The following is a 21,365-nucleotide window of genomic DNA, read 5'->3' as shown; positions in this document are numbered from 1 at the left end:
AAAAGATAACCGTCCTCCGCACAAGTCTGAAAACTGAAGGGTTAAACCCAGCTTGTTAATCTCAAACCCTGCTGCTTCACACAGGCCTCAGGTGTGTTTCTTTCAGTCACACAGAGACTAAAGGGAATGTAAAACATCTCAGGAGGAGTGAGAGGATCCTCCTTAACTGGAGGACTTCATTTTGACCCCCTCTGTCAACAAGCATCTGCCGTGCTGGTTGATTACCCACGAACACCTCCCTGAATCCCAATCAGCTTCTGCAATGATCCTCACATCAAGTTGTTCTAATTGACGATAAAGACAAACCACTAAGTAGGGGGGAAATGATACATTAATTTACATCAATTCAGCAATCAGTGAGTCAATAGCATCGATCCAAAATCAAATCATCAATCAGACATCGATACATATCATCATTTGTAAGATTGTGCTTTTATTTTTGAAATTCCCCTGGCACATCTACAAGTAGGCTATCTGCTGCAGTTTCATATTTCATTTGCAAAGACATGTGTGTAGCTAATTACCAAGATCTGAAAATATATAATTTGAGACTCTACAGTAAATAGGAATAAGATTTACACTAAAATCCTACTTGAATGTAAACAACTCACTTTTAGCTTTCTTTTGTAGAAAACTGTAAAGCTCAATAAATAAGAATGTGTCACTTTTTAGTGAACAAACATTGTTTTTCATTTAATTGTCTGGTTAGAAATAAAAATGACTAATGATATTTTGGTTGCTTTTTGTGATTTGATATGCATTGAAGTGATTGTGTTTAATCAGGAGATGACACTGTCTCATCGATCATTGATCCCTGAATCTAATCCAGTAAAAATGGTATTGTGACAGATTTTGTGATAACGACAAACATCAAATTGTTGTCCCCTGAATAAAACATATTGTATTGTGAAGAAACTTGTGATTTAGACCCCTATAACCTATTTGAAAGACTTTTTTTTTTCTAGAGTGATCTGATTTTATTCTAATCTAGGGTATATGGCAGAAAAAGTAAAGTGTCACATTCAAGAATGAGAGGAGAACACCATCTGCTGGTTGAACTTTATTATTGCAGATGTCAGGGAGAGTGGCAGCCTACGTGCCACCCTTGCATGGGTGGTGTGATCATAACTGTATGTGAATGAACGGTACTAACAGACAATCCTGTTTTATATCCGGCACATTTCAGTTTGATTGAAAAAAAAAAAAAAAAGGCAAGAAGCAATAACTTGTTTGAGATTCATTCACGTTTTTGAAGCATGAAAAAGAAAGATCTGAAACTGAAAAAAAACTGAAACTGTAAAAAAAAAATAAGATATGAATCTGAAAAGATAAAACATGAAAGAACAACTTAAAGAAATAGGATTGCAAGTAAAAAAAAAAAAAAAAGAAAATAAATAGCCTAATGTATTAAAAAGAGTTACCGCAGTGTACCACATGTAGCCTATTTCTCAAAATTCATAACTGTGATCATACATAGACTGTAAATTAACGGTTCTAATAGACTCTTGTTTTCTTACTGGCATAGGCTATTTGTATGTTTGATAAAAATAAAAAATAAATCCCAGTTAAATTAGACAGATTTATGTTGCTGTTTGGGGTTCATTCCATTCACGTTTTTGGAGCGTGATTACAGCTGGACCTATGAGCTGCTGGACTCGCGGGAACTACATTTCCCATGATCCTCCGCGGCGCAGTTGGAGGTTACATGCTGCTTTCCTCGCAGTCCGTCTCCTCTACTTGCTGTTGATAAATGTGGTCCTTGAACGACTCATAGCCCCGGATGCCTTCGCGTGGCCCTCAAGGATGAGGACTACAGTCTTGTCTTGAGCTCATCACGCAGCTTCCACGGTGAGTGTTGTCTGCGCCCTGTCCTCTGTTTTATTTTATTTATTTATGTTTCTTACTTATATTTTAGCGACTTGTTTTCCCTGCGTGTCTGTCTGTGTGTTAGCAGCGACTGAGCCACTGAGCTAGCAGCTAATTAGCTAACGTCACGCGTCAGAAGCCGAAGTTGGCACTTGGCAGCAGTTCGGACTGTGGCCTTCTAGCAAACCCGCCAGTGTTTAAAACGAGCAGCACTGCCTGTTTTAATGAGACAAAAACCTCACTTCTCTTGCCGGTTCACGCCCCGACAACCTAGGAACTAAACTACTTTCCTCCTTGCCCTTCAGACAAAACTGGTCAAAGTCAGCTAGCCCCAAATACAGATGCCCGGGGAAAGCTAACGCGAGTTAGCCCGATGACTTCCGGTTTGAGTTTATAAAATAAAAGAAGCCAGGGCCGGTCTCAACGGTCTGCTTAACCTACAGTCCGCCTTGGTGCTTTTATTTTGAAGGTGAATCTTATTTCTTCCTGTGTCACTGTGGGGACTTTTACACAACTCCCAGCAGATATTTTCTTTTGCAACAGCAGCCTTTATAAAACGTCAATTGAGTGGATTTCTCTTGAATGTTAATGAATTTCATGAAACTTAGTCACCCGCTTGTTTGGCCGGAGGCGCTGCAGTTATGCTTGTTGTGTACTCATCATAATAACACCAGGTAACGTTATTATTTTTTACGACCTTTAATCTGCTCTGCAACCCGTGTGATCAATGAATGAAAGCGAGATAACATTACAGCCCGAGCCTGAAGGAATTTAGGTCAAGGCTGTTTTGCTGAGCGTTAGGTTGTTCAGTTTATCTCAGGCATAACACATAGGCTAACTTAACTAGCACATATAGCTTATGTAGCAGTACAGTAATAGTTAGAGAATGGTGTATTTGCATGTAAGATAAAAGAGTAAAACAAGGGGATACAAATAAGATAAAGTAATCAATACATGAATAAGAGATAGACATCTTCTGTTTGTCAGTAATTGAGTAACACCTGACTAAGGCCAGTGTAGTATAACACCTGCCACACCTTTTTTAGGAAGAAGTGGGCCTGTTTTTTTTATGGTGCTGTTGAGTTTATTAGTGCCATATTTTTATGGGTGTGGGTTGGGCTAAACACCTTTCTGTTTACAGTTCAAACACCTCAAAATAAATGCAAGCAGCAAGTTTTTTAGAAATCTGCAGTATGTTCTGCAGGAAGATAAGACTACCAACCGAGTCTGTGTTGTTCTGGTGAAGATCCAGCGTCTTTAATTGAGCCGTCTTGACTTAGCAGTGATTAACCAGAGATCTAAAGTTGCATTTAGTCAGAGCCTGGTAACGCCATACTGATCGATAATATGAGAAAACTATTGAAATCTGTCCAAACAAAGTGTTTTGGACACTAGTCTGTGACCACATTAAGCTGCATTTGAAGTTCCTCCATGTTAACACACCATAAATCCACTGAGGTCATAGAAAGTTCAGAGCGCCACAGACGTTATCACCCATGATTTATTCACACACAATGGGCTGCAGGTATTTATACGTGTGTGAAAAGAAAAATGGACCAACTGTAAATGTGATAAGCAGAGAAGCAAAGAGCAGAGAAGCAGATAACCAGCAGAACTCGATGGATTTCTGTAAATTATTATTATTATTTCAATTCATGCTCTCAAATTTGTTCACATCAGTGGAAAACTTTGTAAAAGCCTTGTTCAGGGGTTTCAGTGTGTCTGAGCAGGAGTACATAAAGTAAAGCCCAGGAGATCCTTCCTTCTTTCTAGCCCTGCTCAGCATTTATTTCGCTGAGTCATGTGTCCAGTGCACACTCATCATGGCATGATCTGACTTTCCAAAAATGCCCACCCACATATCGCCGTTCCTTTCATTTTGATTAGTGAGTGAATTAAATAGCGAGAGTAGAACTGAAATGTTAACATATCAGTCGATTGACCGATTTTCTAGTGTTGATTATGTAAGGGATAATGTATAGTTAGGAGGTTGTTATGGAGAAATAAACCCAGACAGGTTGTATGGAGCGGAGGGGTTTCATACAACATGAAGGGGTTTATTTCTCCATAACAACCGACCAACTATACATTATCCCGCTTATTACATGGTTTACGAGTGAAATAATTCATTTGAAACATAATGTTGATCAAAATACGAATTCGATTTAAAATTGCATCATTTAGCAAATCTGCAAGACTGGTCACATCCGCTGTATAATAATAATCAGCCAGGTCACTTTTTTTTTTTTTTTTTTTTAAACTGCATTCATAGTTCTCTGAAAAAACATTTGATGGTTAATTTGGTCCAGTTTTTATTTCTTTTTTTAATAATAATAATAATGATAATAATAATTCCAAACTGCAAAAAAATAAAATATTTGGGGAATTTGAACAAAACCAGAAAGTCAGACACAACGTTATCTTATTTCATAACTTAACTTTCATTACTTTATTTGTTATTACATTACATCATATTTCATTCTGTGATATAGGAAGTTATAAATCAATAAATCAAGGAGATAATTGACTGATTAAATGAAAACAAGAGTAATGTTTATTAGCCACTAAAGACTAAAAGCCTTTCTCGTCTGAACCCGCAGCCTGTGGTTTAACATCACAGCAGCAGAAAGCAGCAGGAGGAGGAGGAGGAGGGGAAGAGGAAGATGATGATGATGCAGCGCCTCCTAACTCACAGGACACTGTGGCGGACGGCCGCCGTGCGCCCGCTGCTGGTGGGCGTGGCCGTCCCCGAGCCGGCGGCGGCGGCGGCGCTGTGCTGCTGCGTTCTCCGCCTGACGCCTCCGTCGCCCGCGGCCCGCTGGCTCTCCACCTCGGCCTCCAGCGGGGCGGCGCACCAGCCCAAACACCAGCCGCCGCAGGACGAGACGCAGTCGCAGTCGGCGCGGACGCCCGGGGAAGCTGCGCCCGAGGCCGTGGAGCTGGACCCCCTGCAGGACAAGTCCATCGGCCTTTTCCAGAGGTTCAAGAGAACCTTCAAACAGTACGGGAAGGTGCTGATCCCCGTGCACCTGGTGACGTCCACCGTCTGGTTTGGAACCTTCTATTATGCTGCTATGAAGTGAGTCTGGATTCAGATTTAGATTTTAGATTTATTTATTTTGCACAGTTACAGGGACAACGAGGAGTTTCTATTTGGTTATAAAAAGTCTCAACTTAATGTGGATGAATCTACGCTACCTACACTTGTTAATGGGCCCATTTTCGATAAATATATCGTTTTGTCTCTATCGTTATTTTGTTATTATTAGTGGTGGCGGAAATGCTGGTCGAGCCGACCAGCGTTTCTTTACTTTCAGTTTCGTATGAGAATAACGCCGCCGAATCGCCGTTTATGGTCGGAACTACGACGGTATCTGATCGTCTTCGAACCTCTGACTTTAATTCTTGATGAATGAAAACATGAGTCTGTCTTGCGCCGGTCAAAGAATTTCACGGTGCGCGGAGGCTCATAAATGTAGTGTGAAAACGCTTCGTTTTTTCAAAACTCCTCGTTGTCCCTTTTTAAAAATACACAAATAAAAGGAACAATGTGATCATTGACAGTGCTGGAAGAGGCGAGAACTTAAAGAGCTTGTTAGAGGCCTTCACCTATAGTTAACAATAAAATATAATGTCATACAAAAAGAAAACGGAACATACAAATGAACCATCGGAAATTTATAAATTATAATAATAAAATGAAAAATTATAAGGAAATTACACAAAGAGATAAACGATCAAGATGAGTCTACTTCTTTTCAAGGGTGGGATAGAAGGACGGGGCGGTGGGAGGTCAAATATATAATAAAGAATATCCTCAGAAATAGATTTAAATGAACCAGCTTTGTATAACTTCACTGAGCCTTTGCTACTTAAAGTACTGGAGCCCATGGGTTTGAAACTCGTTAAAACTGTTTGAGACTTCAGATTTGGTTAAATGTCTGGAGATTATTGTACATCATTAATAGCTGTTTTTAAATGTGTGTTGGTTGCAACTTTTATTTTTCTCATCTTTTTGTTTCGTCTCCCCTCAGAGGTGTGAATGTAATGCCATTCCTGGAGATGATCGGTCTACCAGAGTCTTTAGTCGGCCTTTTGAGAGACTCCTCGAGTGGCTACGCTCTGACTGCATATGCCATGTACAAGGTAATTTAATCCAGGATCCTCTGGGTTCTTGTTATTGTTTTGTTTTTGAACTGTTTTTTGGACTCTTTTTTATTATTATTCCAATGAGGACAGAGTGTCTTTGCCAGTTTCAGACATAAACCCCACACAGTTGTCATTTTCCCCCGTTACAGTGCCCACATTGTTTAAATAGCAAATGCACTGTGTGTGTGTATGTATGTGTGTGTGTGTTAAAATGAGATGCGGTCAGATGCATCGCTATCTCCAGGCAGATGAAAGCAATTAAGCCCGGTGTGAAGTCAATGGTGCAGAGTTTCACTGTTATTTTAAGGGTGCATTATCATAGGTATGTATCTGAGAAACTTCTTCCATCCATCACCCAAACTAAATCTGTCCCAACCCAAACTATTTTATAACATGTTTTATAATAACATAGGATATACATAAGTTGTAATTTGTACTTTTTTTTTTTGCCTCTGTCTCCCTGAGCTGCTCCTGTTCTTGGCTGGCTTCAGTGTGTGATCTTTCTGGCTTGTGTGAACTCTGGTTGTGTGTCATTATCACAGTGGTGGTGCAGGTGGTGAACGAATGGCAGATGGCAGCTATGATTCATTAAGTGTGAGACTCTTTTGAACCAGTTTGTGACCGGTGCAGTGATAGTTTTTTTTTTTTCTTCCATAGTTTAATCAGTATCTGGACACACCCAAAGTGCTCATGCACTGTGCACGATGGAGCAGAGCCCTTTGGCTTCATTTCCTCATCACTTATTATTATCATTTTGTTATTTTTCAGCACAGTCACTGGCTTGTTTCTTTGAATTGACACAGCTTTGATTTGCTGGACTTCCTTTAGTCTGTCTGCATTTGAATCTTTACTCATGGAGGATTGATTTTGAGGAGTTTAGTTTACTCCACTGAGTGTCTTTTCCCCTTGTTTTCTTTCAGATCGCTACCCCCGCTAGATACACAGTAACTCTGGGCGGCACGTCGCTATCTGTCCAGTATCTCCGCAAGCACGGCTACTTATCCACGCCGCCGCCGGTCAAAGATTACATCCAGGACAAAATGGAGGAGACCAAGGAGAAAATCACGGAAAAGATGGAGGAAACGAAGGAGCGCCTCTCGGAGAAAATGGAAGAGACTAAGGACAAATTCTCCGAGAAACTGCAGGAAACCAAAGACAGAGTCTCCGAGGGGAAAGCGTTTTTTAGAAAGAAAAACGATTAGCCAATCCCCCGCCCTCTGGATGAATAATCTTATTTTAATCTTGACAAGTCATGAATGAACTGGGGAGGGGGGCGAGTAAGAGACAGCACTTCAGAGACTGTTTGGAAAGAAGAGAGAGAGAGAAGAGAGAGAAGTTGCACTATCTTTGTCCTGAAATGTCACCTCACATCCTAGTTATCACCTGTTGTCTATTTACGTGTCAGATTGAATCCCTGGTTGTCCAAACCCTGCCACCATCCACTGTAAGTGTAGAAGACTAGACAGCAGCTTAGCAGCAGACTGCAGCCAACGCTACATCCTGGCTCAGTCGTCTCTGGCTGGATTTACACAGGCTCAAGTCATCTGGACTTTAACTCTTCGCTGACTGGATGTCACACAAGTCCAGGTTTCATCTGCCTTTTGTAAAAACAAGCCTTAAATATAATAATAATAGGAGGAATACAGTGAAGAGACTGTATGGGAGAGCAGCACTAATGCAATCTGTAACTTGAAAACTATGTTTGTGTGAACTATCACAGCCTCTCTGAAGACCAGGTATCACCTCGTCGTGTCTTTATCTAATGTAAGGAGACAAGGAATTATGTTTTTCTAATGAGTTTTTATCTGATAGCCAAAACTAATACTGAGGTGCAGTGTGGCGGAGGAGGAGGAGGAGGAGGACGTTAATTTGGTGTCCGTACCATTTAATGTTGTGTACGTTGGCGGCTGCAGACGTAGTCACGGTGGATGTCAGTTTACATGTGGATACAAGTGTATAGAACATACAATAATAGGCTGTACGGTCGGATGAGGAGGAAGTGTGTAACACGTGGACGTTCATAGTGTCGAAGTGTTGACAAGTGCGACACTGTGCAGCTGAAACGTGTCGGGTACTTTGGTTAAAATAGAAAAAAAATTCTCCTGTCAGAATTTCAAACAGATGTGAGGTTCAACCCACAACTGAATAAAGTCAAATGCTCATCACCAACGTTTCTGTGCCGTGTTTGTAGGAGACTTTTTACAATAATTCAGACAAAGTTGCACAATCTTTCATTCATTCATAATAAAACTTGATGCTGATTTATATATGTTTAACTACAGAAGTGTATGGTAGCTGAATTATTGCAGTTAGATGTTGTTTAACCAGAATTAACTCACGGCTGCTGTCTAGCTCGTTGATTGATTTGTTTATGTAAGTGTCAAACACATTATGCACAGCCAGCCCACATGGGCTTATAAGACATGAAACAATATAAATACAGACTTTCAGAGATGGCCAAGAAGTCTTCACATAGACTCATGCAATGAAAATTTCACAGGCAGATTTTCGAAAATATACCAAACAATAATAGTAAGTTGTATTCTTATTCTTACATAGTGTTTTCTGTTTTAATGTCCATGCGTTTTCAGTAAATCTGGCTAGGACATCTGACTTTTTCCCTTTCCATTTACACAAAAATAACAATTTTAGAATTAAAAAACAAAAAAGTGTGACATACTTCTTTGATATTGTTCTAATATTTACTTCTCACAGTGTTGGATACTGATTAAACAGTATATTGTGTTACAATATAATTAAGATGTTGGTGGTCTGGACCATGTGTCCACATCCTTTTAACAGTATGAAGCTTAAATGTGTCCTGACCCCAAACACCAGTACTCCACTGACCTCTGCCACAGTCTCATCGGTCCACACACAGTTTCATTATGAACTGAAAATATTTCACTATTTCAAATGGATAAAAATTTCATCACAAGAGTTTAACACACTCACCCCTCCTGCTCTCTAACAACAACACATACCTGTGTAGTATTTGTGCATGAAGCAGGACAATCACAATTGTTAGAGCATTTATGATGAAAGAATCTGTTTTCATTAAGGTTTTAATTGTGAGCTTGATAAGAGCAGGGATCATGAACTAAAACAGTAAATCTGTGGGATTAAAAAGAAAAAAATACATGAGCTGAAAGTTCAACGGAAACGACAAGAAACAGCTTTTACATCCCACACATTGATCATTGTAGATTTAAAAACTGTCTAAAACTTTTTGAATCTGCATTTACTGTAAAAAGTTAATATTTCACTTTCATCTGTAGAGTTTCATACTTTCATAATAGATTTCCAGTCATATTGCCATTTGCCAAACACACACACACTCTCTCTCTGGAGTTGTTTGTTTGACACGTAGTTCTCTCAGCTGTCATTGTCCAGAAATGCTTAAACATAAGCATCTTCAGCGCGCTCCAGCCTGCCTCCTTCATTATGAATCTTATTTATATGTAAATACGATGACATTACTGGCCGCTGATGGGAAGTGAGAGCGAGTTACAATGACCTCTGCTGTCCAAACTAATGAACAACTGTTTATGCAGCCGCGCACACAAACACCTGTCTGTTCCCTCACAGAGAGTGTGACACAGAGGGCAGAGCCACCGCCGCCACAGCCGCCGCCACCGTGTGATTCCCTTAAATCATTTTTTAGTGAAAAGACAATCTGTGTTCCTCCGGTGCGAGCCGCGAGAACAAGACTCAAGTGTCAAGACGTCTCTGGGAAGCTGGAGGTGAAGCCCGGGTCAGCAGGAAGAAAAAGTGTCCAAACTGTCTAAAGTGATTCCCATTTTCTCCTCCGCCCTACATCTTTTTTCTTGGAGAAGCTGACTGAGTGTGTGTGTGTGTATGTGTGTATGTGTGTATGTGTGTGTGCATTAAGGAAAGTTGCAGCCCAGAGTCTGAGTGTCCTCCCTGATCTTTGTCCGGCTTGTCCTTTTAGTAAGTTTCAGTTCAGACAGATACTCCAGCAGCAGCAGCAGCAGCTCAGGAGTGCACTTCCATTACTTAGCAGCAGAGGTCAAGATAGCCCAGTTTTTCTACATCAGTGCAGGTCAAGACCCACTTTCCATGATGGAGCTCAACATCAACATCATGGTTTTTAGGCCTCGGTCCATTTGGCTGCGTCTCCGAGGGAGGAGGGGGAAACCCTCTGAGATGAAGTATCGGTGGTGTAAAAGGTGTCAGGTAGGACACATGAACCTTTTAGTGTTTACAGAGACACCAGACTCTGTGTCAGCAGGTTATATATACCCATGTTTCCATGTTCATACACGTTTTGTCTAAAAACTCAAATTCCAAACTCTACAAAAGCGTTCAGTTGGAAAAAGTAGTTTAGCATATTTTTTAAAAGTTTTTTTTTTTCTGTGTTTTTGTAGTATTTTTTCAGGGTTTTCTTTTCTTTCCCTCAATTTCTCATTGCAATTTTTTACCCTTTATCTTTCTGAGTATATTTTTTCTGTTTTAAATGACTTCAAAATCCTGCGAGAAGCTCCCACCATCCTGAAAAAACTTGTCCAGCTGATCTGACTGGGCTTTCCACACGGTCCTAAGGTGTCTGTGCAAAGTCGGCAGAAAAACAATAACATCTATATATGACTTAAAGACACGAATATACCTTCTAGTGTCTCAAACCCAAAAGATTTTGGAATTGGATTAAAATAAAGAAGTTGAATGTGTTTGCTTCTGTTATAAATGGAGCTCTCAAGAAGGGAATGAAAGCGTCTGTTGTTTTAAAGGGGACATATTAGGGAAATATCCCTTTTTAGTGTGAATGCTGGAAGCATTCACACTATTGTTCTTCTGTTCGGCCATTTTCTTTATACTTTTGACACTTAACTAGTCCTTCATACTTTGTGCTATTTCAACAATTCTCACATCAAAATGTTCAGCCTTTTCAGGACAGGTGTGCTATGTCTTTTCTCTTTTCAACTATTCATACTTTTTGCAATATTCAACTATTTCTGATTTTTTTTTCCCCCATAGAGAATGCATTGGAACAGTCTTGAAACTCTTCAAATCTTCTTACTTCTTTCAGCCTTTAAAGCGTCCATATACTTTCAGCTAGAGACTTCATTCAAATTCTGAGCTGTAGACAAACTTCTAATGTATTCATCCTGTATGTACAACTTTTTCATAGCTTGTACCGTTTTTGAGATAAATCCTTTAAAAGCACATGAGGATTTCTGACAAATTTCACACTTTTGTATGGGGTTGGGTCAGAGTGGGTGACGTCATCGTAGAGTGCAGGAGATCCAAACTAGAAAAAACATTTCCAAGAATGGAAATGGTGTGAATGCTGAAAGCAATGCTGAATGAGCTGAAGAAATTGTTGAAACAATGCTGAATGAGCTGAAGAAAGAAAGAAAGAAGAAAAGGACAGAAGGAAAGAAAGAAAATGGGAAGGGTAGATGGAGAAAGAAAGAAAGAACAAAAGGACAGAAAGAAAGAAGACACAGAGAGAAGGGTAGATAGAGAAAGAAAAAAGGTAAGAAAAACAGAATAATAGAACATAAAGAGAATAGAGAATGAATGGAAGAGACAGAGGAGTAGTAAGAAAGAAGGAAAGATATTGGGGTGGATAAATGAAAGAGAGAGATATACAGAGAGCAGTAGAAAGAAAGAAAGAAATGGGGTAGAAACATAGAAAGAGAAAAGGAGTAGAAAGAAAAACAGAAAGAAACAAAGAAGTAAAAAGAAATGGGGTGAAAGAAAGAAAGAAAGAAAGAAAGAAAGAAAGAAAGAAAGAAAGAAAGAAAGAAAGAAAGAAAGAGAGAGGGGGATGATAGATAGAAAGAGGTAGATGGATGGATGGATAGGGAGGGAAAGATAGAAAGAAGTTATGTAAAATACAAATGAAGGAGTAAAAGAAAGAAAGAAAAAGAGAGAAAAAAAGAGACAAAGGGTTTATAGATAGATAGATAGATAGATAGATAGATAGATAGATAGATAGATAGATAGATAGATAGATAGATAGATAGATAGATAGATAGATGTTAAAAGCTGCGTCCTATGTCCTAGGCTCCACCTGTAATTGTACTACTATTAATAGAGTTGGAAAGACTAAACGTCTGAACTCAAATTCATGAGAAAAATATAAATTGTTGGAGATGTTTACATCAAATGTATAAAATCATTGAGAGGCTGATGAATGTGAGCTGAAAACCTGTGTGTGTGTGTGTGTGTGTGTGTGTGTGTGTGTGTGTGTGTGTGTGTGTGTGTGTGTGTGTGTCTGACGGTCTCTCTGTCTGCGTGTACATGTGCAGAAAGCCACAGAACTCCTCTCTCCCTAATGATCTGATTGATTGGCAGCCTGCCCTCAGAAGTTACCATGGCGACTCAACTAACTGCTTACATTTTACTGTGTGGAACAGTGTTGTGTTTGTGTGTTTGTGTGTTTGTGTATGTGTGCATGTGTGACTGTGTGTGAGTGTCTGTGTGTGTCTGTCTGTGTGAGTGTGATGCCTGTGTTTGTGCGTGGACATCCTCTGTCAGTCTGGTTTATCATGTGTCTGTGTGGGGCTGTGTTTAAAAACATCTTAACGAGCGGCCAGGCTGCACCTGCACTGTTCTATTTATAGACTTTGATAACGAGCTGGCCCCAACAGCTGGCCACTGCACACAGAGCAGAGCAGAGCAGAGAGATTTGTGCTCTGTGCAGCTTCCGAAAACAGCCCAGAAAAAGAGAACCGTACCTCTTATCAGAATGTGGCCATGACTACTGGGGCAAGGAGACCTTCCTGAGCACATTGATGTGCATTAAATGTTTGTAGGGCAAAAACTTTTCTCAGGGTCGCAAGGTAGAAAAGGGGGGCATTTCTGTTTTTCTAAAAAAATCAGCTCCTACTTTTATATTGAAGTGGATGAGCCACTGGAGCGGGTCTAGCTGCACAATTAGGCTCACTGAGACAATTCTGTAAGTCTGTCTGCTGTTTTGAACACATCAAATGAGACACGACAAGTGTGGCTACAAACCAGTGAGGAAATAATGTGTCTAGAGTTTAATTTGTGGCCGTGCTGGCAATTTATCCAGAAAAAATCCTGAATGTTTTTTCGAACCCTCTCACTCTAGCGATGATGTCACTCACTCTAAGCCCTGCTCGTTAGACGCACGCCCATTATAAAGCTGGATTTTGTCATAAAACTTAATGATTTTAAAGCGGCCAAATATCAGAAACTGTTGAAGATATCAATAAGCTGAGTCATAGAGGAATACTTAAAAAGTTTGTCTACAGCTCAGAATTTGAATGAAGTCCCTAGCTGAAAGTATGTGGACACTTTAAAGGCTGAAAGAAGTAAGAAGATTTGAAGAGTTTCAAGACTGTTCCAATGCATTCTCTATGGGGGAAAAAAAATCAGAAATAGTTGAATATTGCAAAAAGTATGAATAGTTGAAAAGAGAAAAGACATAGCACACCTGTCCTGAAAAGGCTGAACATTTTGATATTTGAATTGTTGAAATAGCACAAAGTATGAAGGACTAGTTACATGACGAAGAAAGGCAGAAAATGGCCGAACCGAATAACAATTGTGAATGCTTCCAGCATTCACACTAAAAAGCGACTGGAACTTTTCTTCTGAAACTGCCAGCAAAGCTACAAATGACACTCTACACTCGTGATTTTGGAAACAGTTTGTAGCCACGCTTCTTCTTCTGTCTCACAATGCCGTCAAAAATGCAAAGAGACTTAGATAATAATTTAAAATATTTTTTAAATGCAGCCAGGGAGCTCTCTGCTCTCATTCAGCCCAATGCATTTTTTTCACAGCAGCAGGAGAAGGAGCTCAACTTTGTAACTTGCTGTTAAGTGCTTTTTAATTCATTTTAATTCACAAAAAAATAGTCACAGGTCACAAAAAAGTCCTCTACTTACTTGTTGTGGCTCATTTATACTATTTTCTTCTTCTTTTTTTAAGCATCATTGAAAAATCTCACATTCATCAAAGTCTCAACCTCTGCTCTCCACAACTCTGTCTGTAGTCCAGTTGGTAAGGTGCCTGCTTGCCAACCCCAAGGTCACTAGTTTGAATCCAGGCTGAGCAATCTTGTTATGTGATGTTGAATTGACCCTTCGCGTAAGCCCCGCCCCCTAGGTTACTGTTGCTATGGCGGGCAAGCTTTCACTCCCAGCCATGCTCCTGGCAGTATTTGGTATCGATTTCAAAGGAAATAAAAAAAAGTAATAGCTTGTTTTTAGAAATGTTTTACCTCACCTTTTTTTTCTTTTTCTTTTTTTAGAAATTTACATATTTTCTCTAGATTCTAAAAAGAAAGAATGAAAAAACTTTTTTAGAAATTTTATGACTTTCTATGACTTGACTCCAGAATTAGAAACATTTTTGGAGAAATTGAACCACTTTTCCCCAAATTTTTTTCCTACAATACAATTCATCTGGACCGAGTTGTTCAACATTCACTCATTTTTCAAAGCCCCGCCCCCTCACCTGGCTTCACCTGAGATAAACCAGGTTAGTGATTAACGCAGAGGACAAAGTCCCAGGAACAACTTTATTGGACTCTGTCAGTCCCAGAGACGCAGACTGAAGAAGAGACGATCAGATTCAGCTTCAGACCAAACCAACAACTTCCTGTGAGTGAGTCCAGCTACAACACTGCTGCTTCAACCTGCTGACACTCCACACACTGAAGGTGAGTTTGACTAAAACCTGGACTCAGAGTCACAGTAAACTTCAGTCAAGTCAGTAGAGGAGGGAGGGGAGCCATGACTGACTCTACTTCCTGTCTGCTGTGTTTTCAGCTCCACTCACAGACTAAATGGCTTCCAGACTAGAGAAGGATTTCTGCTGTCCGGTCTGTACTGAGGTCTTCAGAGATCCTGTTGTTCTGTCCTGCAGCCACAGCTTCTGTAAAGACTGTCTGGAGAGCTGGTGGAGAGAGAAACAAGATCGACTGTGTCCAGTTTGTAAGAGAAGATCTTCAAAGCCACATCCACCTATTCACCTGGTGTTGAAGAACCTGTGTGAGAGCTTCTTACAGCAGAGAGAGCAGAGATCTTCAGAGGCTCTCTGCAGTCTGCACTCTGAGAAACTCAGACTCTTCTGTCTGGACCATCAGCAGCCAGTGTGTCTCGTCTGCAGAGATTCAGACAAACACACCAACCACAGAATCAAACCCATCGATGAAGCTGCTTCACAACTCAAGAAGGAACTTGAGGAAACTCTGGAGCCCTTAAAGAAGAAGTTAAAGGGTTTTGAAGAAGTTCAAGTGAAGTTTGGTCAAACAGCAGAACACATCAAGGTCCAGGCCCGACACACAGAGAGGCAGATTAAGGAGCAGTTTAAGAAGCTTCACCAGTTTCTAGAAGAGGAAGAGGAGGCCAGGATGGCTGCACTGAGGGAGGAAGAGGAGCAGAAGAGTCAGAGGATGAAGGAGAAGATGGAGGCTCTGAGCAGAGAGATAGCAGCTCTTTCACACACAGTCAGAGCCACAGAGGACGAGCTGAGAGCTGAAGACGTCTCATTCCTGCTCAACTACAAGGCTTCAGTGGAAAGAGTCCAGCAGCGCCCCCTGCTGGAGGATCCACAGCTGGACTCAGGAGCTCTGATAGACCAGGCCAAACACCTGGGCAACCTGGCCTTCAACATTTGGAACAAGATGAAGGACATGGTCCCCTACAGTCCTGTGGTTCTGGACCCAAACACTGCTGGTCCAGGACTCATCCTGTCTGAAGATCTGACCAGTGTGAGACTAGGAGACAAACAGCAGCTTCCTGACAATCCAGAGAGGTACGATAGGTTCCCCTCTGTCCTGAGCTCTGAGGGTTTTAACTCAGGGACTCACAGCTGGGGTGTCCAGGTTGGAGACAATACAAGCTGGGGACTGGGTGTGTTAACAGAGTCTGGGCAGAGGAAGGGATTCCACGTAGGGTGTGGATTATGGATGTTAAGGTTCTATGGAGATAAATACTCAGCAAAGTCACCATCAACTGAATGGACTGATCTCCCCGAGCAGAAGAAGCTCCAGAGGATCAGAGTGAATCTGGACTTGAACAGAGGAAAACTGTCGTTCTCTGATCCTGATACTAACACACACATACACACCTTCACACACACTTTCACTCAGAAGATGTTTCCACTCCTTTACACTGGTAGTAACCTCCCAGTGAAGCTGTTAGTGAAGATGTCAGTGACAGTGGAGCAGAGCAGTTAGAGATAAAGAGGACGATCATATTCATCATGTTGTTTAAAGGGAGAAGTCGGTTGATTTAACTAGAGCTGCAACAATTAACTGATTAATCAAACAATAATCGATTATTAAACTAATAGTCAACTATTTTGATAACCAAAAATAAAAAATGTTATTAATTTTTTTTTTAAAGTCAAAATTCTCTGATTCCAGCTTCTTAAATGTGAATATTTCTGGTTTCTTTGTTCCTTTATGACAATAAACTGAGTCTCTCTTTGGTTTGTGGACAAAACAAGACATTTGAGGACGTCGTCTGGTGGTTTGAGAAACACTGATTGATGTTTTTAGACATTTTTTAACATTTTATTGACTAAACAACTAATCGATTACTAACTGACTAAGTCTCATTATTAGACTTTTCCTGATTAGTTTATCATTGATCAATCTTTATTTTTAGTTTTTCTCCAGATCAATTTATTTTTTGTTTTTGTTTAATGCATTTTCTGCCAATAAACAATACTTTTTAAAGAATTGTTGTCAGTAGTTTATTGAATAAAACAAGTGGTCTCTTATTTTTTTCCAGAGCTGTATATAATCTATTATAATCTATAAAATATAATTTTATAACATAAAAATAAACGTGACCTCCCTACTCCTGACCTCCAACAATAATTTGACGGGCAACAACAACAACTGAATGGGCCACGGGAGCTACGGCCGGTTTTGCCATCTCTGTCAACATGGGAATCAAACCCACGATGTGTGTGACTGACTTGACACATGTTATGAGCTGCATCCTGTGTCAGTCTGATTTAGTGTGTGTGTGTGTTTACAAACATTTAAACGAGCGCCAGGTGGATTGTTTATGAAGTTAACGAGCTCTGACCTGAGAATCAGGCGTTACCACGGCAACTTGAGGTGGTTGCCAATGACGATAGGGGCCCCCCAGGCTGAGACAGACAGAAACTTTGAGAAAAAGAGCGATTTTCTGCCTCTGCACTGGTCTCGCAAAAGGCTTACTGTGACAAAACGGTAACTCCTATCAGAACAAAACACAGATCAACGTTGCTCTAAGGACTTCCTGAAAAATTTGGTACGATTTGGTGTTTCTACAGTAAATATTTTGGAGACGCTGGCAATTTTAAAACATCGGTCCGTTCTGCTTCTCTCAGAAAATCTTTGTATTGGAGTCAATGAGGAGCAGAGACAGACGTGGCCGCACTTAGAGGCTGATAATTCAAATTCTGTAAGTCTCTCTGATATTTTGAGCACATGGTGAGAAACAGAACAAGTTTGTCTTACAAATTTTGAAAAAATCATGTGTGTAGAGTGTAAATTGTTGCCGCGCCGAGTGTGGAAAGAGAAAAATTCAGGAATTTTTCTGGGCTCTCTCCCACTCTAACCGATGATGTCACGCACTCTGACACGAACATTCCGTGCAATACACACCCATTATAATCTCATAATTTATCCCAAAATGATCATGGTCATTGATCAGGGATTGATCAAAAACTATAATACCTATCAAAACGTGGAATAATACGCCAATACACAAGACTTGTGTCTACTGGTTAAAGTTCAAATGAAGTCTCTAGGTGAAAGTATGCCTGAGCAGTAGACGTTTGAAAAACTCCAATGATTGTTCTTTTTCGCTCTTTTTTTTCCGCCCGTCCCATTGACTTCAATGCAAATTTTTGCGCAGTTTCGCAAATTCACAAACTGTTGAGAAAAGTAATAGCACACCGATCCTGATCAAGATGCAAGGAAGGGAGACGACACACACACTTTCACTCAGAAGATGTTTCCATACATTGCCACTATTAGAAACCTCCCAGTGAAGCTGTTACCAGTGAAGGTGTCAGTGACAATGGAGCAGAGCAGTTAGAGATAAAGAGGACGATCATATTTATCATGTTGTTTATTTCTTAAAGGGAAAAGTCAGTTAATTGAACCTGTTAAACTTCACCTGTCCTCCTGCTGTCTCATTGTTCTTCCTCTCCGCCATTTTCTTTATACTTATTAGTGTGAATGCTGAAGGCACTATTGTTCTTCTGTTTGGCCTTTTTCTTCCGCCTTTTTACGGTCTTCTTCTAGTCCTTCATGCTTTGTGCTATTTCAACAATTCATATATCAAAACGTGCAGCTTTTTCTGGACTTTATCGGATGTATTCAAATTTTTCATACTTTTTATACTTTTTCAAATATTTAACTTTTTCTGATTTTTTTCAGCTTTATAATGGGTGTGTGTTGCGTCTAACGAGCAGAGCTAGAGTGGTGCCAGAGTGGAGAGAGGCAAAAAAACATTCTAGAGTTTTTCTGGCTAAACTGTCAGCACGGCCACAAATTAAACTCTAGATAAATTATTTTCTCCAGTTTTGTAGCTTGTCTTCTGGCTAAAATTCTGGTCAAAAATGCAAAGAGAGACAGGCAAAGAGAGACATGTTCCGTTAGGAAATGCTGTTTCTAGTTGAAGCCTCTTTCACATATATTTGGGTGTTTGTCTTGCCTTCCGGCCCCCAAAATGTGAGAATTGACACAAAAAAAAAAATGTAATTTTCAGGCTATAGGTTGAAATCCATGTGGTTTTATGAGCTAGATGTCTTCCAATGATGTAATTAGTGTGAATGCTGAAAGCATTCACACTATTGTTCTTCTGTTCGGCCATTTTCTTTATACTTTTGACACTTAACTAGTAACTACTTTGTGCTATTTCAACAATTCTCACATCAAAATGTTCAGCCTTTTCGGGACAGGTGTGCTATGACTTTTCTCTTTTCAACTATTCATACTTTTTGCAATATTCAACTATTTCTGATTTTTTCCCCCCCATAGATAATGCATTGGAACAGTCTTGAAACTATTCAAATCTTCTTACTTCTTTCAGCCTTTAAAGCGTCCACATACTTTCAGCTAGAGACTTCATTCAAATTCTGAGCTGTAGACAAACTTCTAATGTATTCATCCTGTATGTACAACTTTTTCATAGCTTGTACCGTTTTTGAGATAAATCCTTTAAAAGCACATGAGGATTTCTGACAAATTTCACACTTTTCAATGAGTGTGTATGGGGTTGGGTCAGAGTGAGTGACATCATCGTTAGAGTGAGAGGGTTCGAAAAAACATTCAGGATTTTTTCTGGATAAATTGCCAGCACGGCCACAAATTAAACTCTAGACACATGATTTCCTCACCGGTTTGTAGCCACACTTGTCGTGTCTCATTTGATGTGCTCAAAACAGCAGACAGACTTACAGAATTGTCTCAGTGAGCCTAATTGTGCAGCTTGACCCGCTCCAGTGGCTCATCCACTTCAATATAAAAGTAGGAGCTGATTTTTTTTAGAAAAGCAGAAATGCCCCCCTTTTCTACCTTGCGACCCTGAGAAAAGTTTTTGCCCTACAAACATTTAATGCACATCAATGTGCTCAGGAAGGTCTCCTTGCCCCAGTAGTCATGGCCACATTCTGATAAGAGGTACGGTTCTCTTTTTCTGGGCTGTTTTCGGAAGCTGCACAGAGCACAAATCTCTCTGCTCTGCTCTGCTCTGTGTGCAGTGGCCAGCTGTTGGGGCCAGCTCGTTATCAAAGTCTATAAATAGAACAGTGCAGGTGCAGCCTGGCCGCTCGTTAAGATGTTTTTAAACACAGCCCCACACAGACACATGATAAACCAGACTGACAGAGGATGTCCACGCACAAACACAGGCATCACACTCACACAGACAGACACACACAGACACTCACACACAGTCACACATGCACACATACACAAACAGACACAACACACAAACACAACACTGTTCCACACAGTAAAATGTAAGCATGGTAGTCACCATGGTAACTTCTGAGGGCAGGCTGCCACGCAGGTGTAATCAATCAGATCATTAGGGAGGGAGGAGTTCTGTGGCGCTTATCAACAGTTTTACTTTCTGCACATGTACACACAGACAGAGACCATCAGACTCACACACCCAGACACACACACAGGTTTTCAGCTCACATTCATCAGCCTCTCAATGATTTTATACTTTTGATGTAAACATCTCCAAGAATTCATTTTTTTGCATTTCTTAAATTCATTTCTCATGAATTTAAGTTCAGACGTTTAATCTTTCCACCTCTATAAATAGAAGTACAATTACAGGTGGAGCCTAGGACATAGGACGCAGCTTTTAACGTGTCAAATCTATCTATCTATCTATCTATCTATCTATCTATCTATCTATCTATCTATCTATCTATCTATCTATCTATCTATCTATCTATCTATCTATTGTGAATGCTGGAAGCATTCACACTATTGTTATTCGGTTCGGCCATTTTCTGCCTTTCTTCGGCATTTAACTAGTCCTTCATACTTTGTGCTATTTCAACAATTCAAATATCAAAATGTTCAGCCTTTTCGGGACAGGTGTGCTATGTCTTTTCTCTTTTCAACTATTCATACTTTTTGCAATCTCAACTATTTCTGATTTTTTTTTCCCCCATAGAGAATGCATTGGAACAGTCTTGAAACTCTTCAAATCTTCTTACTTCTTTCAGCCTTTAAAGCGTCCACATACTTTCAGCTAGAGACTTCATTCAAATTCTGAGCTGTAGACAAACTTCTAATGTATTCATCCTGTATTTACAACTTTTTCATAGCTTGTACCGTTTTTGAGATAAATCCTTTAAAAGCACATGAGGATTTCTGACAAATTTCACACTTTTCAATGAGTGTGTATGGGGTTGGGTCAGAGTGGGTGACGTCATCGTAGAGTGCAGCAGATCCAAAAAAGCGACTGGAACTTTTCTTCTGAAACTGCCAGCAAAGCTACAAATGACACTCTACACTCATGATTTTGGAAACAGTTTGTAGCCACGCTTCTTCTTCTGTCTCACAATGCCGTCAAAAATGCAAAGAGACTTAGATAATAATTTAAAATATTTTTTAAATGCAGCCAGGGAGCTCTCTGCTCTCATTCAGCCCAATGCATTTTTTTTCACAGCAGCAGGAGAAGGAGCTCAACTTTGTAACTTGCTGTTAAGTGCTTTTTAATTCATTTTAATTCACCAAAAAATGGTCACAGGTCACAAAAAAGTCCTCTTCTTGCTTGGTGTGGCTAATTTCTGCACTTTCCTTACTTTTTTTTAAGCATCATTGAAAAATCTCACATTCATGAAAGTCTCAACCTCTCTTCTCCACAACTCCACTC

At 40.1% G+C, this 21,365-nt stretch overlaps 2 protein-coding genes across 3 annotated transcripts; both read left to right on the top strand.

Annotated features, from left to right (window-relative positions):
* The first annotated feature begins 1,691 nt into the window (after positions 1-1,691).
* Positions 1,692-7,647, top strand: fam210aa (family with sequence similarity 210 member Aa). 2 transcript variants are annotated; one of them, XM_083989959.1, is made up of 4 exons: positions 1,692-1,848; positions 4,467-4,945; positions 5,901-6,012; positions 6,936-7,647. In XM_083989959.1, the coding sequence occupies exons 2-4, from the start codon at positions 4,530-4,532 to the stop codon at positions 7,215-7,217; spliced, it is 810 nt and encodes a 269-aa protein (XP_083846085.1). In that variant the 5' UTR covers positions 1,692-1,848; positions 4,467-4,529; the 3' UTR covers positions 7,218-7,647. The 2 variants fall into 2 exon arrangements, with proteins under 2 accessions (XP_083846085.1, XP_083846086.1); XM_083989960.1 differs by lacking the exon at positions 1,692-1,848 and adding an exon at positions 2,372-2,540.
* A 7,153-nt stretch (positions 7,648-14,800) lies between these two features.
* On the top strand, positions 14,801-16,195 carry LOC310999773 (E3 ubiquitin-protein ligase TRIM39-like; the record flags this gene model as incomplete). Its single annotated transcript, XM_083990327.1, has 1 exon — positions 14,801-16,195. The coding sequence occupies one exon, from the start codon at positions 14,801-14,803 to the stop codon at positions 16,193-16,195; it is 1,395 nt and encodes a 464-aa protein (XP_083846453.1).
* Between the last annotated feature and the right edge of the window lie 5,170 nt (positions 16,196-21,365).

Source organism: Trachurus trachurus (genome assembly GCF_905171665.1).
Source record: "Trachurus trachurus genome assembly, chromosome: 16".
Lineage (NCBI taxonomy): Eukaryota > Metazoa > Chordata > Actinopteri > Carangiformes > Carangidae > Trachurus > Trachurus trachurus.
This window is presented reverse-complemented; position numbering and strand designations above follow the sequence as displayed.

What these genes read in the sequence shown, in the direction of transcription:
- fam210aa (XM_083989959.1), top strand. Translation starts at nt 4,530, where the DNA reads ATGATGATGATGCAGCGCCTCCTAACTCACAGGACACTGTGGCGGACG. An exon ending in TTCTATTATGCTGCTATGAA is followed by an intron (nt 4,946 to 5,900) that starts GTGAGTCTGGAT and finishes GTCTCCCCTCAG; the next exon opens with AGGTGTGAATGTAATGCCAT. An exon ending in CTGCATATGCCATGTACAAG is followed by an intron (nt 6,013 to 6,935) that starts GTAATTTAATCC and finishes GTTTTCTTTCAG; the next exon opens with ATCGCTACCCCCGCTAGATA.